The 17,826-nt window shown below is 46.9% G+C and overlaps 1 protein-coding gene across 4 annotated transcripts in view; it reads left to right on the plus strand.

Moving 5' to 3' along the window:
• Nucleotides 1-2,690: 2,690 nt before the first annotated feature.
• PLEKHH1 (pleckstrin homology, MyTH4 and FERM domain containing H1) overlaps nt 2,691-17,826 on the plus strand; it is a 50,203-nt gene continuing 35,067 nt past the window's right edge. For 3 of the 4 annotated variants that reach the window (XM_046007887.1, XM_046007890.1, XM_046007889.1), the window contains exons 1-2: nt 2,691-2,910; nt 10,050-10,208. In XM_046007887.1, the coding sequence (XP_045863843.1) occupies nt 10,083-10,208 (126 nt within the window). In that variant the 5' untranslated portion in view covers nt 2,691-2,910; nt 10,050-10,082. Of the gene's footprint in view, nt 2,911-3,032; nt 3,328-10,049; nt 10,209-17,826 lie in introns of those variants that run through there. The other variant, XM_046007888.1, reaches the window with a different exon arrangement.

Below are 17,826 nucleotides of genomic sequence, written 5' to 3' on the forward strand. Positions count from 1 at the left end.
CTCGGTGGGTTAAAGCCTCTGCCTTAGGCTCGGGTCATGATCCCAGGGTCCTGGGATTGAGCCCTGCATTGAGCCCCGGAGTCCCCCTGCATCGAGTCACCCTGCACTGACCCAGCATCGAGCCCCAAATCAAGCCCCACATGGAGTCCCCCTGCCTGGAGACAGTCCCCTGCATCTAGCTCCCCTGCATCCGGCTCTCTGCTCAGCAGGAGCCTGCTTCTGCCTCTCTCTGCCTGCCTCTCTGCCTACTTGTGATCTCAGTCTGTCAAATAAATAAATAAAATCTTAAAAAAAAAAAAAAGTAAAAAAGCAAGGGATGCTTCCTTAGTGTTGAAAAGGGGATATAAATAGATATGTATATGTATGAATATATTTAAAGTTGACCCTTGGACAATGCCAGGGTGAGGGGCACCAACTTCCATGTAGTCAAAAATCTGAGTATAATTTTGACTCCCCAAAAATTTAACTAGTAGCCTACTGTTGACCAGAAACCTTGCCAATAACACAGTTGATTGGCACATAGTTTGTATTATTAAATACTGTATTCTTACAATAGTATAATAGTATTAAACTATTATATATTGTAATATTATATTATATATTATAATAGTATTAAATACTGTATTCTTACAATAATACTAAATTTTTCTTGATTTTTTTTTTTTCGGTATTCTAGGTATGTGATTTTTTGAAATTATCACAAATCTCCAAAAATTTTTCAAAAATAATTCATATAATTGGAAGGGGAGGCGAACCATAAGAGACTATGGACTCTGGAAGGCAACCTGAGGGTTTTGAAGGGGTGGGGGTGGGAGGTTGGGGGAACCAGGTGGTGGGTAATAGCGAGGGCACGTATTGCATGGAGCACTGGGTGTTGTGCAAAAACAATGAATACTGTTATGCTGAAAAAAATAAATAAATTAATTAATATTTTTAAAAAATTCATATATATTTATTTAAAAAGATCCATGTAGGCGCTCAGTTGGTTAAGCATCCGCCTCTTGATTTTGGCTCAGGTTATGATCTCAGGGGCATAAGATCCAGCCCTACATTGGGCCCTGTGCTCACTGGGGTGTCTGCTTGAGATTCTCACTCTCCCTCTCTCTCTACCCCTCCCTGTACCCCTCCCCACTTAAAATAAATAAATCAATCTTTTTTAAAAAGACAGAAAAAGACCTATGTATAAGTTGGACTGCACAGTTCAAATCCATGCTATTCAAGGGTCAGCTGTGTATGTATTTATGCATCCTTTATGAATAAAATATCTTGAAAGAAAATTTTGTGTTTGGGGAGGAGTGATCTGGGGACAAGGGCAGGATGAAGGTAGACATTTTTCATCATTAGCCCCTCCATATTATTTGAAATGTGTGTACATGATTAGCTATTCAAGGTAGATGAAGGCACGAATAAAGGATTGAGTCACTCTTAGCCGACTGCTTTTGGGCTCCCTAAGGCATGTTCCTGTGTGTTGAAGGGATAGCAGAGGCCTGTGTCCCATAATCTGGGGTTGATCTACCTCAGTCCCAGGAGCTATGAACCCATTTGCAAGTTCAGTCCCCCAGTCCCATTGGCCCAGTTGACCTTTGGCCCTTGGCCTCCTGACCTATTGAGACCAGCTTTCTAAAGTACCTGGGTCTCAAACTTCTGCATGAGAATTGCCTGGGGAGTTTGTTAGCTGGGTGACCTAGTAGCCTCACTTCCAGCAATTCAAATTCAGACCTGGGGTGGAACCAGGGGATCCTTCATCAAGACCTGGAGTGAGTCTTCCAAAACCCTTTGGAGAAATGAGCCCTGCTGGTGTTGGCCTCTGTTCAGGCCTAGACAGAGAGCCTGTAGGATTAGGGAAGAAAGCAGGTTCCCTGCAATATTCTCTATATTCATCTTCGTTACCAAAAGTTGAGTGTTCCAGGGGTGCCTGGGTGGCTCAGTCCATTTTCAGGCGTCCTGGCTTGGAGCCGGGAATCGGGTTCCCCGCTCAGTAGCAGGGAGTCTGCTTCTGGCTTGCCCTCTGCCCCCTCCCTCTGCTCATGCTCTCTTTCTCCCTATCAAATAAATAAATAAAATCTAATAAAATAAAATAAAATTGAGTGTTCCAGTCCCTTCTGGGTGTAGGGTTGTACTGGTGAGCTGAGGGACTGCAAGTCGTTGAAGAACAAGGGTAAGAAGACCTCTTTGCAGCTGCCCAAGCTGTCCCGCTGGCCTTCTGGCTCCTTGGCCGGCTTCTTTAACATAAATAATGCATATACATACATACATAAGCAAGCAAGTTACCCTGTCGCTTGTGGTCACTCCCCGCCCCCCCCCCCCCATTACAAATCAGTGCATTAGTCTGGCAGTGGGACAGACTGTTGGAAATAGGGACTTCTCCAAATATCCGGGCGTTACGGTTCTCAGAGGTTGCCAGCAAATGCTGGAACCTCCTTGGGGGTGCAGGGGGGAAGGTCTGGTCTTGTGCCCCATTCTGCGAGGGTCCCACGCTGGCCGGGGGTTGAGCTGGTCTCGCGGCACCCGGCCGCCCTTCGCGGCAGCCGGTGCGGTGCCCCGCGGAGAGCTCGGGGCCGGAGGCGGGAGCCCGGAGACCCCCGCCGCCTTCCCCGCCGGCCCCAGGGACGAGCCCAGCGGTGCGGAGAGGTGGGAGGCTGGAGCCTGCTGAGGTCATTTCCTGTGCCTCTCCCCGAGCCGCCCGAGGAGCCGCGCCGGCGCTCGGCCTTTAAGGAGCCGGCGGGGAGGAAGAAGCGTGGCGCGGCGCTGAATGGGGTGCCGCGAGGCCCGTCTCGGCTTTGTGCGGCCAGCCCGCGGGCACCCCGCCCGGCCCCTGCCCCGCCTCGCCTCTCCCCGCCCCCCGCGACCCCTGCAGCCGCGGAGCGGAGACCCGGCGACTGCCGCGGAGTCGGGTTAGAAGGACGCAAGGTCAGCGGCGGCCGCGCGCGGAGGGCGCCCGGGGGCCGGGTGGGCGGCGGGAGCGCGGGCGAGCGGGCGGGAGGTGAGAGGCCGCGCGCGCCCCGCGGGCAGGGACGGGCTCGGGGGCTGTGCGGCGGCCCGGAGGGCTTTGGCGGGGCGGAGAGGACGCGGTCTCTCCGGCCGCGGGGCGAATCCGGAGCAGGTGCCTCCCCACCTGGCGCCGGGGTTGCTGGCCGCCGCGGTCCGGCACCGGGGACCGGCAGCGCGCGGCGAGGAGTCTCCTTCCCGGGAGGAGCGGGAGTTTGGGACCGGTTGGAGCCAGCTGCCCCCGGGAAGGGCCCTCGGGCGCACTGGCAGGCTTTCCTCCGCCTTGCCCGAACTCCCGCTGGCTGTCCCTGCTCCCGCCCGCCTCCCCGCCTGGCTCAGGTAATCTCTTCTGTGATTTCTCGGCGGTGCTTTTACGGATTCTGCTGGGTCAGGCTCGGCTCCTAGAGGCAGGTCAGCCAAGCAGAAAAGAAAACAAGTTGGGCACTGAGTGACAGGCAGGGGCTTTGTGTCCTAGGAGCCTTAGAGAGGACTCTGTCACCAGGGAGCCTTAATGGGGGTGGCAGAGGCAGTGAAGACCCGCACTTGGGAGTAGAATCCGCTCCCTGTTGGGTTTCTCCCTGCCAGGACGTCTCCATAAGCTTCTACTGTGAGTTCATCTCATAAAACCTTTTGGACAGGGCCTTCGTTCCAGGTAAAACTTCTACTTGGAAGATCGCTTTAATAACAATTTCATTGGAAAAGTCGTGGGTTCCTTCCTCAGGCTTTTTGGACTGTCTTCTCTGCCAGACTCTGTGTGTGTGGTAATGTCACTGACACTTTATAGAACTTCGGTTCTAGTGTTTCTGCACGTTATTATCCCCATTTTACAAAGGAGGAAACAGACTCGGAAAAAAATTGTGATTTACCCAAGGTCATATAGATAAAAAGTGGAAGAGGCAAAACTCAAACCCAAGCCTCCTAAATTCCAGTGTAGGGTCCACAGTCAGCTTCCCTCCCATAGGCTCCTGAGGGGACCTGCTTAGAGCTGGGTGACAGCGGTGGCCGCCAGTGTGGTCTCAAACTCATCGAGACTGACAGGTGAGTTGAGAAAACGTGGTGCCCCCTCCCCTCTTCAGAAGTCAGCAGCTAGGGGGAAGAAACCTGTACCCCTAGTCAGCTCCCCAGGGTGCACTCCTCGTTCCTAGTTCCTATTCCCTTCTCTCTGCCAGGCTGTGATCCATGTGGGGAACTCTGGGCTCCTTATGGTTTGGAGAGTGCTTTATACTGCTGGTGTTAAGGTGTGAGGATTCCCTCACTCCTGATCAGGGAGAGGTCCCAGCAGGCTGGCGGTTGAGTCACCATCCTGCATTCTGTGAGAACCCCACTAAGCTCTCTCTCCCTTCTGGCAAATTCAAAACTGACCTCCTCCATGGGGAAACAGGCACTGATTGCTTGCTGGAGTATGAATTCCAGTAGTCTTGGGGAAGGCAATTTGGACTATTTGGTCATTTAAAAATGTGTATCGCTTAACCCTCCAATTCCATTTCTGGGACTTTATCCTTCAGATACACTCTGAGGCATGTGAAATGACATATATTTGTTGCAGCATTGTTTGTTTTAGCAGAAGGTTTCAAACAACCCAAATGCCTGTCAGTAAGGGACTCTTAAATAAAATCATGTAATACCTACACCAGGGAATACGACACAGCTGTTAAAAAGCATGGAGGGGAGGGGCGCCTGGGTGGCTCAGTGGGTTAAGGCTCTGACTTCGGCTCAGATCATGATCTCAGGGTCCTGGGATTGAGCCCCACATTGGGCTCTCTGCTCAGCGGGGGGCCTGCTCCCCTCTCTCTGCCTGTCTCTCTGCTGCTTGTGATATCTCTCTCTCTGTCAAATTAATTAATTAAGTAATTAATTTTTTAAAAAAGCATGGAGGGGAGACGGGTCAGGTGTGTATGCGGAAACAGGAATTCGGTTATAGGTGAAGTACAGTGTGTATGTGTAAACAACATTTGTGTTTGTGTATGTGCTTGCAACATATGTATGAATGTTTGTGTCTGCACTGGATATCTCTGAAAGACGTAAAACCCCGTACACAGTTGCCTCTGGGGAAAACTGTGGCTGAGGTACAGGGGTGGGAGGAAGCCTTTGTACCTTATACTCTTTTGTTCAGTATTCAAAAATAAAAAGATAATGGGGTGCTTGGGTGGCTCAGTCCTTAAGCGGCTGTCTTTGGCTCAGGTCATGATACCAGGGTACTGGAATCAAGCCCGGCATCAGGCTCCTGCTCAGTGGGAAGCCTGTTCTCCCTCTCCCACTCCCCCTACTTGTGTTCCCTCTCTCTCTCTCTCTGTCAAATAAATAAATTAAATCTTAAAAAAAAAAAAAAAGAAAAAGAAAGAAAATAATTTTTAAAGATCCCTTGATCTTTCTGAGGCAGATCTGGTAGTGAACACATCTGTGGGCCACATCTCCCTAGTATGTCCACACTGGTGGTTTGCTTTTGCATTGTGAATGTAGCTATCATTGAGTGCCACGCTTCTGTAATATCTCCTGTAATTCTCAATAAATAAATAAATAAACAAACCTAGTATTTATTTAAAATTTTTAAATTTTTTAAATTGCCATTAAAAAAAAGATTTATTTATTTGTTTATTCATTTGAGAGAGAGGGAGCCTATACATGTGGAGGGAGAGGCAGAGGGCGAGAATCTTCACACTGACTCTCAGGTGAGAGCAGAGCCCAGATGGTTGTGGGGCTCAGTCTCACAACCCATGAGTTCATGACCTGGGTGGAATCCAAGAGTCAGACGCTTAACCGACTAAATTACCCAAGTGCCCCTGAAATTGCCATTCTTGAAGGTCAAAAGAATGGTTAAATGTTGATAACTTCTTGTGATTCAACCTAATATTATTGCCCTCCTATTCAAATATCGTTGCTTTCAATTTCAAAATGGCGCTGAGGCTCAGAGAGGTTAAGCAGATGGTTTAAGGTCACAAGATTAAGGGCAGGAGCTAGTACTCAAACCCAGGCTTGCTTGGCGCTGGAAGGGGGAATCTTAACTACTACACTCTGCTGTTCCTCTTCACTGGTTTTGTTCTTAAAGAATGCTGTTCGTGTTTGTCCTAGTCCTCTCCAGTATTTAGATCCCTGAAGGCTGGAACTTTCTCACCTTTTCCTGTCTCTTCCAACATTGTGAAATGCGCCACTCAGCCCCCAAGAGTAAAATGCATATTGTTGGCTTGATCAGATGACAAGGTGCGAGCAGATGTGCCCTTTGTCCACTCACCCACCCCCAGCTCCATCCTCAGAAAGGGGGCACAAAGCTCTTCCCTTCCCACAGTTGGGCAGGTGGTCAGCCTGGTGTAGCACTGTTAGAAGATGGTGGTGGCCCATCACTAGTGAGTGGAAATCACCAAAGGTGCTCACACTCAGGTAGTGAACCATCGTGAGGGGACACGGGAGAGCCCAGGGGAAACTGTACCCAGAACAGAGTCCATGTTCCCTTGGGAAGCCTCCTGCAGTGACCTCTGACCTCTTCCGTTTAAGGTCTTGTATTGGCTTATCCTCTTTATAGGAAAGTTCCAGGATATACACTGTTGACCTGAGCCTTGCAAACCAGGAGATCTTTATTCATCTTTATGTTCCTGACTTTGCACGTAGGAATCACTTTACAAAAAGTTGGTTGAATTACATTTAATCTCTGCATCTTGTCAATTTCTGGTCAAATCCCTACACTTGCCAAAGTCATCCCAGGTCAAGTCTGTGTTTTCTCTGATACTGGCCCAGAGTCTGAGGTCACCTAACAACTCCCTGTGGCCTCTTTTCATCACCCCTCCTGCACACAGCTCCTGCCCCTGAGGCATTCTCCACCACCCTCCCTGGCTACGTCATTCCAGGATGCTGGAGGACTTAGGGAGTTCCAAAGCAGGGCCTCAGGCTGTGTGGTCATTTGTCACCTGCTAAACAGTTTAGCGCTCTGGGCACTAGAAGAAATCAAGAGAAGTGGGTTTCACAAGACTGACCAGGAGCTGATCCTTGTAGCTGGAGGGGAGGGCCCACGGGAACTCACCGTACTGTTCTCCCTAGTTCTTGTGTGTGTGTATATATATATGAAGCTTTCCAGAATAAAAAATGAACAGTTGTACTGGGTTTTGTCCCTTCTCTCATTTCTGCCCCATCTGTTTTGCCGCTAGTGTTGTGTTAGGCTAGCCGTGAGATTCCATCACTGCCACTGAAGCATGTGCATGGAAAGAGGATGTGCTGTGTGTTGGGAGATCAGGATTCTTGGCCCCACTCTGATTCTCCTTAGCTCTGTGTCTCAAGTCACAGATGTGATAGGATTTCTCATCTGTTCTTTGTGAATAATATCCCTTGTCCTACATCTCAGGGATACTGAGAGGATCCCTAAGGAGAGAAATCACACCTTGATGGTGCTTTGAAACGTTAACCATTCTGTAAATTATTTTCTGCTCATCTTTGCACATCGTTACAGGAGGTACAAGTGTGAGGTGACTTAGCAGGTGAAGTTCAACGTACTGGTATTTTGCCTTAACCTCTAATGTTTTATAGCTGCTGCGGCAACCACCTGCTTCTGTTGGAAGAGCCTCTGGGCCACGTGCTTGGCAGCAGGCCCCTTGCTCCAGTTCCCTTTTGAAAGCCGGTAGCTCTTCTCACATGCTGAGGCAAGCCTAGCACAGGTCCAGCCCCCTAACCACATTCCCAGGGCAAGGGACAGCCTTCAGCAGAGCACTTACCTGTTCAGAAGTGTGGTGTCATAAGCTGCTTGATTGGGACTGGACTCCCTGCAGGCTGGGTATAATTTCAACTCTCAGAGCTAGGCAGAGGCCAGTGATGTGTTTTATTTCCAGAGCTCCTGGAGATTTTGTCCACTGTCCCCATGGAATCAGAGCTGCAGTTTTGACAGCCAGTTAAGAGGAAATTAAAATTCACCAAACCCTTGCACGCAAGGATTACGTTTCCCCTGCCCCTTGGTTTTACCTGGGTGCTGTTCCTGCTGATTCTTAGCCCTGAGCTAGGCTGCAAGGCTTCAGATATGCCAGACTTTTTTTTTTTTTAAATATGAGGAAAAGCAAAATCCCTTTGAAGGACAAAGCAAATCAAACACAACGAGGCCTCCCAGCCTTCTCTGGAGGCCCCACAAGGTTCTGTTTTGTCTTTTCAGCTGTGATCTTAGCTCAGAGAAGGTCATGTTTTGTTTTTGTCTTTTGTCTTCCTGCCCGTTCCAGTCAGTCCCAGTCTTTTGAGGTGGGGATTGCTGGGAGGTCACAATGTCGGGATTGTTCAGCAGGACAGTCCCGGGAGAGCAGGACTGAGGTCACATGTCTAGCGTTCTGAGCTGCCCAGAACCCGAAGACTTAGACCCCAGACCCGTCAGTGCTTAATTGTGGGGCTTCTCTACAGGTCCGCTGCCCCAGTATTTTAAATGAAAAGTCAGGACACATGATACATGTCTGTGCTTATGGAGGTTATGGTGTCAGAATGTTTGAGACCAGGATGCCCTGGAAAACTTTGAATATAGGCTCACCTTACTGCCAAGGATCCTGAAAGATCCCATAAAATATTTTTCTCATTCTTCACAATCCAGTTCACTCTTTGTAAAATCAGAATTCTTTCCAGTTTTTAGATGAGTAAAAAGCACAGTTGCTCAGAGTAGGGACTTTGGAACAAGAATCCCAGCCCCACTACTTACTAGCTCTAGAACTCTCTATGTGGCCTCTCAGTTCCTCGGTGACCTCCCGCGCAAGTGTGGACAATGCCCGTACCTTTTCTTATGTATTGTCATGAGGATTAAAGAGGCCACACATGATAAATAAATGATAGCTATTTGTAGTATGGTAGAAAGATACTTATAAAAGTCAAATGTGATAGTTGGAAGAAAGGAAGGACGGAGGGGGAAGAGAGGGAGGAAGGGAAGAAAGAAGATTAAAAAAAAAAGTCAAATTTGAGGCAGTTAACCTATGGAGGACAGTCTCACTGGTCACCAGGGTAGCATTCAGCAGCAGTTCAGGAGGTGACTGGGTTTTCCGAGGTCATGGGGCTCCTGAAGAAGGGAAAAGGAATTTAAAAAAACAACAACAAACTAAATTTTTATTACGGAAAATTCTAGGCATTCATTCAAGTAGAGAAACCAGTATAAAGAACTCCAGATGCCCATCACCTAACTTCAAAACCTACCAGCAATTTGATAAATCTTATTTCATGTATCTCCTCCCCAAAACACTGCTAGCCCCCTACCATGAAGTGTTTTAAAGCATATATCCCAGACGTTATATCATTTCACATTTAAGTCATTTATGTATATGATCTCAAGGTTCTGGGATCCAGCCCCATTTCGGTCTTCCTGCTCAGCGGGGAGCCTGCTTCCCCTTTCCTTCTGCCTTCAGCTCCTGTTGCTTGTGCACTCTCTTGCTTTCACTCTTTCTCTGTCAAATAAATAAAATCTTTTTAAAAATAAATATTTGTTGGGGCACCTGGGTGGCTCAGTGGGTTAAAGCCTCTGCCTTCGGCTCAGGTCATGATCCCAGAGTCCTGGGATCGAGCCCTGCATCGGGCTCTCTGCTCAGCGAGGAGCCTGCTTCCTCCTCTCTCTCTGCCTGCCTCTCTGTCTACTTGTGATCTCTGTCTTCCAAATAAATAAATAAAATCTTAAAAAATAAATAAATATTTGTTGAATGGATACATTTTTGTTAAATGGATAATTGAATGAAAAACAAATGAAGCCCTACTTTCTGCTGACCAGGGGATGCCTGGGTGGCTCATTTGGTTAAGTGTCTGCCTTAGTTAGACTCAGGTCATGATCCTAGGGTCCTATTTCTCCCTCGCCTGCTGCTCCCCCTGTTTGTGCTCTGGTCTCTCTCTCTCTCTCTCTGACAAATAAATAAATTAAATCTTTAAATAAAAACGAAACAAGGTTCGCCTTACAGTTTCTCAGACTTTATGATTCCCTGAGTTTGCTTAGCTAGCTTACAATGGAATGGGACACACTGAGCCAAGAAAAGTGGCTGTGGCAATGACTGAGTCACCTCCCCAGCTCTGTTTTCTCTGCCCTCCTCCTCACACACTTCCTTATCTTCTCCTCTTGCTGTACTGGTTCCCAGGCATCCCTGGAATAGCCAGAAGTTGACTCCATCATGGCGGAACTCAAGGTGGAGACCCGTGCCAGCGTGGACTGGCAGAAGCGCTGCCTGGCCCTGGAAACCCAGCTCTTCCGGTTCCGCCTGCAGGCCAGCAAGATCAGGGAGCTGCTTGCTGACAAGGTGAGTCCTGGAGAGCTAACTAACCTCCCTGCAGAGGTCAGTGTCAGACAGGGCCAGAGTTAGAGAAGGAGAGTTGGGGAAGGTGAACTTTCTGCTGCTGCTGCTTTTTTTGAAGTATTAATTAATTTTTAATTGAAGTATATTTGACATGTAACATTATATAATTTAAGGTATACCACATATTAATCTGATACATTTGTATATTATAATATGGTTGCCTTTATAGTGGTAATTAGTATTTCTATCCTGTTATGTAATTGTCATTTCTTTTTAGTGGTTGGAATAATGAAGTTCCAGTTTCCTAGCAAATTTGATGATTATAATGCAACATTATTGCCTGTATTCACCATACTGTGTATTATATCCCTAGGGCTTATTTACTACTCATTGCAGAAAGGTGAACTTCTTTTTTTTTTTTTTTTTTTTAAGATTTTATTTATTTATTTGACAGAGAGAGAGATCACAAGCAGGCAGAGAGAGAGGGAGGGGGAAGCAGGCTCCCCGCTGAGCAGAGAGCCCGATGCAGGGCTCGATCCCAGGATCCTGAGATCATGACCTGAGCCCAAGGCAGAGGCTTTAACCCACTGAGCCACCCAGGCGCCCCAGAAAGGTGAACTTTTAATGAGATACTTTGCACCCATGCAAAATGAAACCCGGGGTATTTTTTTTTTTTTTTTTTAAATCCAAATTCAGAGCAGCTTACTAAGCTGTCCTCTTGCATTCTTTCCTGCTCCAGAGAAGTGTTAGAAATCTTCTCGGCCCTCCATAACCTCGTGGGACAACTGTGGCTATAGTGGAGGTTCTATTATTCCCTTAATATTTCTTCTTCAGTGTGGGGAAGGAAGAAGGAGGAGATTTTTTTTTTGAATCTTCCTAGGGGAGAAGAGGGGAAAGCCACACCCTGCTGTCACCCTCTATTAAGCATAGGAGCTGTGAAAGGCAGCCTGCTTTCCTGGTGGTGAGGACACAGGTTTTGGAGCCAGAGCCACCTGCCCCTTACTGGCTGTATGACCCTGGCGAGTCCCTTCACCTCTAAGGCAAGTACACAAATGTCTGCCTTGCAGTGATTTTGAGAATTGTGTCAGGTCACGTATATAAAGGTTCTGGCATGGAATAGGTCTTAAACGGGAATGATTATTATCTTTATAGGCTTAGGTGGTCTCGTCTGGGAAACTGGCCATCATTTGTAATATTTCTCTGGGAAGATGCATTCTAAACAGCTGACTTTCAGAAACACTTTGGAGTATAACCTATCTGGAGAGTAGAGACCTGTACTAAAGGGGAAAAAATTACATATCATATATGTGATTATATATTATATGTAATATAATGTAATATATTAATTATGTATTAATATATAATTATATATTGTGATATATTAATTATATCATGATATAATATATTAATTATATATTAATTGAATCAACCCTCTTCTTTCTAGTTTTGTTTGCATCATCCATCTGTGTAGCCAACCCTTTCTTTCATACAACAAAAGTAAAACTCAGTCCACCTCTCTCCAAAGAATTTCCAAGTCTGATTAGTAAAGCCTGAGGAAATGGCCAGTTTACTGATAGCTCCACAAGCTGGCGTTTGGGAAGACAAGTTACTGGCATTACCTCTGCATTTCCACTGCCGAGGACAGTAGCATTGGTTCAGCCTGAACTAGAACTTGTGAACTTTGGGTCTCTTGGCACTGCTGTCTCCAAGTTCAGGCTTTGCAAAAGAGAGACCGGCTGTGTTCCTGTGGCCGTGGTTCAGGTACTAAGAGAAAGGGTAGGATTCGGCCACCTCAGGAAAAGGGAAGCTGGCCTTAAATAGTAGTTCCCAAAGGGTGGTCCGGGGGCCACCTGTGCCAGAAACCTGGAGTGCTTATTAAGTTTGTACATTCCAGGATGTCCCCTCGCCTAGTCCTCCTGGTCCAAATCCCCTGGGGGTGCCTCTCATAATGTGCATGTTTAACAAGCTTCCAGAAATTAGTTTCATAAAGTTTGAGAACCTTGCCTTAGGATAGGTTACTGAGGAAGGTGTGGGAGGGAAGGAGAGAGTAAGTAAGGGTCTCTCAGCTGGTTTAAAACACATCTCAGAGGAAAAAAAAACTTCTATTCCTAGTAATAGGGACCGCAAAATAACCTTTAAAAAAAGACCCACCTTAACCCAAGTGGTACTCAGCTTGGGCAGCTCAGTAGGACGGGCTGTGTGACTGGCCTCCCTGTAGTGATGAGAGGTTTGGGGTTTAATCTGTGGAGATAGAGATGAGGTCTGGCCCTTTGGAAGCTGGAGCTTAAACTGAAACTTTTGCGGTAAAGTGAGGACTATCAAAGTTCTTTGCTGTAAGTTAAAAGATAGACAAGGAAAAGAAAATTATCTGCCAACACAGGGAGATGACCGAACAGCTTCTTAGCCAAGGCTCGGGCAGAAAAAAACAAAAGAAAGCCAAAGAAAAGTATTCCTGGAGAGTGTGATGATGGTACTGGTTTAGCATTAGAATTTATACTCTTTATGTGGATTAAGAACCCTAAATTCTGGGCCAGTGATACCCATCGGAGACCTCGTAGGAACAGACACAGAACCTCTCTGGAGAAACAAGACCTCAACCCAAATCACACAGGATCCTCATGTGATCCCATAGTAAAGATGCGTATATGATCCGAAATGACTAAATGCTTGAGAGAGTAATCTGTCCTGAGTTAGAGTCCACAGACACAACTAGACCCCACAAGAATTTGGGATAAGAAACTGTTGGCAAGACACCATAAAATAAATGAGTTCAAAATTATTGAAGAGGTAATGAAGTGATTGAGCATGTGAGACAAGAACAAGACACCATCAAAAAAGATCAGGGAGACTGGAAAAAGAACCAAATAGAACTGCTGGAAACAAAAGATGTCTTCACTGCAATTAAATGTTCAACAGTTGAATTAAACATCCAATGAGGCACCATGGAGATGAGCTTACAGAATGGGAAGATGGGCCGAATGTAAGAAACCGTCTGGAATGCAGCCCAGAGAGAGAAAGGCCCAGAGGCTGAGACCTGGACGCTAGGATGACAAGATCCTAGAAGGTCCCTGAAGTGGAGGACAGGATGAAGGAGAGACATTACTTGGAGAGATAATGGTGTAAAAATTCCCCAGCTTGATGAAGGTTGTGCAGCAGAACGAATCTGGGCAGTATGCATTTCTTAAAAATCTGTGCTGACCACATTAGCTAGATTGTAGTGTGGTTGCCGTAAGAAAGAACCTAGAAACATGACAGCTTAAAACCAGCAGCTGTTTATTTCCTTCTCGTGTAACCTTGCCGACGTGAGCAGTACAGTTCTGGGGTGATGTCTGCTGCATGGTCGAAGAAGACTCCCGTGATGGCCACATTCCAGCCTCTTCCCTTTACGTGTATGACCCGGAGCTTCCATTCATCGCTTCTGCTTATATCCCATTGGCCAAAATTTATTCTCGTGGTCATTCCCAGCTGCTGGGAAGATTGGAAAGTGCAGTCATTATTCTGGATAATGACGTGCTCTGTTCAAAGTTGGAGGCTTTATTTTGTGTGAGAAAGAAGAGGAAAACAGATCCTGGGGATCAAGTAGCAGTCATTAGCCTGGAATTTATTTAAGTCTAGAATGATGATAATAAGTAGCAATGGAGTCTATAACTTTCAAATCAGTAGAGTAGGGAAATAGAATAAAGTCTGTTAAATCCAGACCAGGAAGGAAAAACAAGAGTATTAAAAAAAAAAAAAAAAAGTAAAAAGAAGGCGGAAAATGCAACAGGAGAAATAAATCCAAATGTATCAGTCATAGGAGACATATATAAGAATGTCTGGTCACATACAAGAATGTAGCATTGCTGTATGAAAAATTGGAAATATCCTAAACGTTTATCAACAGGGAAGTGGATAAACATACTGAGGGTATTTGTATGATGGAATACTACAATGCAGATAAAAATGAATCGGGTGAGTTACGTGCTTAAATCTCAAACACTAGCACTAAACAAAAAAGATCCGGAGGATGTGTAGAGAACAATATGGCTTATATGAAGTTTTAAAACCTACAAGACGGTCTGTCTATTGATTAGGGGTGTATGCAAATGAGATAAAATGTAAACACAACCAAGTGTGGGGTTGATGCTGGAAGTGAAATCCAAGAGTAGACTGGGGCCTTCGCCTCTCTGTAGGGGCCCATTTCTTATGTCAGAAGAAGAGACAACAGAAATTAAGATCTGATAAAGCTGAATGGTGGATACGTGTTTTAAAATATTATTCTCCATGTGTTTTCTGAAATATTTCATAATAAAAAAATGTCTTACAGTGCCTTCCTCCCCTGTTCCCCAGGGTCCTTAAACACATCAGTAAACATACTTCCTCCCGCCACAACTTCTTGGGTGTAAGTAGGTTATAAGTAAGATTGTAAGAGTTTGTAAGATTGGCCCCGTCTCCTCTTCCAGGCTGCCTTTGATTGTCATGTAGCTGGAATGCCCTCCCATAAAAAGGTTGGGGGCTCAGGCTGTGCCTTGGGTAAAGAAAGGAGAAGCATGTAGACACAGGGCAGAAGAGGCTGGGGGAAGAGGATGGAGAAAGACATCTTGACTAGGGATCATAGGCTGGAAGAATTGAGGAAGAGTACCAGGACAGTAACCCAACACCAGACCTCTTGGCAGGAAACCTTAAAAGCCATAAACACCACGTTGCTCAATGTCAGGGCTGGGCCTGTCACCTGCAATCATCCCCAAACCCACAGGACAGGTTCGACAGTTCACTTAAAGATTTTCCCCCATGCGTCAAGGTAAGTTTCAGATCACGGGAGGAGATGACTCAGGTTTCTCCGGAGAGCTGGTGCTGGGGCCAAGCTCAGGTCGGGTCTCTGTCGCTGCTCCTAGAACTTACTAGTTAATCATCACCAGTACCCACCTATACCAGCTAAGCCAGGTCAGCTCTCTGGGTCCCTCTGGCCAGCCCTCTCACTTACCTGCGGCCCGCGGGGATTGTACCACCTGGCTGGCTGATGGCCGCTCGCTCATGGCTGGCTGTGGTGCAGGGCAGGCCAAGCCTGGGTGCTTCCCAGGGTAGCGGCCCTTCCTGGGATCAGATCCTGCCCATGGGCTATGAAGGCTTGAAACGTGCCCTTCTTCCTTCCCCACCCCACAGCCTCCCTCTTGCAGAATTGCTGTTTGGGTTGTGGAATGATCTGTGCTAAAAAGCAAATTTTTCTGAAAGAAAAGACATCAAGGTTACCGCATAATCCCTCACCTAAGGGCGAGGAAGGGCAGGGGAGGGGAAACAGTGTTAGACTTTTCTCTGCTGGTGCACCACACCACGCCTGGTGTGCCATTGCCATGGACCCCAGGCTGCCAGGACCACGCACTGTGGAGCCAGATGAACTGAGGGTGCACTTTCCGTCCAGGACAGGAGTCAAGGGGGCGGCTGATGCCGGGGAGTTTACATCTAGCTCTGTTCCCTGGGAGCCTCCCCAACTGTTGTCCTGTCCCCCGTCCCCTCCCACCCTTGCTCTGCTCTCTTCCTTGCTCTGCTGAAGAAGTCACAAAAGCTGTCAGATCAATTTAAAACTTGTTACTGTTCTAGGAGGATCTACAGATGGTATGAGAGTCCCTGGGATTTTTTTTCTCTTCTTGCTAAACTTGTGCTTCAGTCATCCTATCAGAAAAGTGGGAGTGCAGTGACTGTGCAGAGGAGCCATCCACCCTAGGAATGACCATGATGAACACACAGCATCAGTATTAGAACTAACGCATGTTTTAAGCTTTTTATGTATTTCTCTCTCTCTGCTTCCAAAAGGGGTTTGAGTGGATTTATTGAAAAGAAGTAATGTAATGAAACATCCCTCATGTTTAATTTTTATTATTATTTTTTTAAGACTTTATTTATTTGACAGAGAGAGACACTACAAGAGAGGGAACAAGCAGGGGGAGTGGGAGAGGGAGAAGCAGGCTCCCTGCAGAGCAGGAAGCCCAGTGTGGGGCTCAATCCCAGGACCCTGGGACCATGACCCAAGCTGAAGGCTGACGCTTAACGACTGAGCCACCCAGGCGCCCCAACATCCCTCATGTTTTAGCTTGAATATTTTTCACTGAAGCGGCTTTTTCCCAAGACCCCTTCCAGTAGGATTGTGTGCACTCCCTCTTTTCTGGAATTTCTAGTAAGAAATTTTCACCAACCAAGGTTTTGAAATGCAGTAACCCAGTTTACATTTATATACCAAAAATGTGTAGGTTAAGACTTTTTTTGTTTCCTTAAACACATAAGTGGTTCAGTTCAGTCCCCTTGAACAAAAGAACAATGACTGTTGCTCCTCCCCTCTCAGACCAGGGACGGAGCGGAGGCGGCGATTCTCTGGAGGCATCAGCTTCTCAATGTTATGGCTAGAACGCAGAGGCCAGAAAAACACTTCCTTACGTACCTCAGAATTTACGAAAAGGCCAGGAACTGCGAAAGGAGAGTACTAGGGCTGTCAGGACTAGTTGGAAGTATGTTGAAGTCTGCATAAAGTCATCACAGAATTGGCCTTAGCCGACAGATCCAGTTCGCTTTGGGAGCCCATGCCTTCTAGAACTTTCCTTCACTGTGGATGCGCTCGTGTGTACACACACACGTTGAGAGGGAGAGAGAGAGAGAAAGAGACTTTTCATTCTCCTACCTATTTTTAATAGGGTCCACTGCAGTATTTTTCTGGAACCTCAGTACTGATAACGTTCTGTACCCCTGTGAAGCCATTCGAGAAGCTCTGCCAATACGGGCCTGTCCCCACGATGTAGCCTAGAAGCTTTGCTATGCTTTGCATCCTGTGGCCAGTCTAGTGTTTTCCAGAGTGTGATCTGTGGGCCTCCTACATGGGGATCACCCGAGATTTTCTTCCCAAGCGCATTCCCAGGTCCGTGCCTCAGGCTTGCTAAATAAAACCATTTGTGGACAAGGCCCTGGAATCTGGCTCGAGGACGCTCTGTGTGGGTCCTTACACCCCTGACAGTGAGAGCTCCAGGCATGAGCTCCCTTCACGGCCTCTCAGCATCTTGAGCCCCACATGCCCCAGAGGAGCAGAGGACCCACAGAGAAGACTCAGAGCCCCTTCACTCCTTCCTTTTCTGTAGTCAGACACCAGGGCAGCCCCATGGTGCTGTATTTTAAATATTTAGGACTAAACATAAGATTTGAATTAAACAAAAGATCTAGTAAAAAAAAAAAAGTTGAATGGCATGGACTTTGATAACAGAGTTAGAACCATTTTTTTAAAAAGATTTTATTTATTTGACAGACTGAGATCACTCCCCGCTGAGCAGAGAGCCCGATGTGGGGCTCAATCCCAGGACCCTGGGATCATGACCTGAGCCGAAGGCAGAGGCTTTAACCCACTGAGCCACCCAGGCGCCCCGAGTTAGAACCATTTAATAGCCCAGACTGGGGGCTGCTGCTCACACACGGGCACATCACTTACACAAGTGAGACAGGTGGTCCTGGGAAGAATCGGGAACGGGCTGGAGCTAGAGGTGGAAGCCAGTTACCGCCGTAAGGAAGTGGAACCCTAGCATGGCCAGATCTTCTGAGTTTTTGAGGGAAGCTGGAAGCCAGGGATTATATGTGGAATCTCCATTTTTTTTTTTTTAAAGATTTT

This window comes from Meles meles, chromosome 6, assembly GCF_922984935.1.
Source record: "Meles meles chromosome 6, mMelMel3.1 paternal haplotype, whole genome shotgun sequence".
Lineage (NCBI taxonomy): Eukaryota > Metazoa > Chordata > Mammalia > Carnivora > Mustelidae > Meles > Meles meles.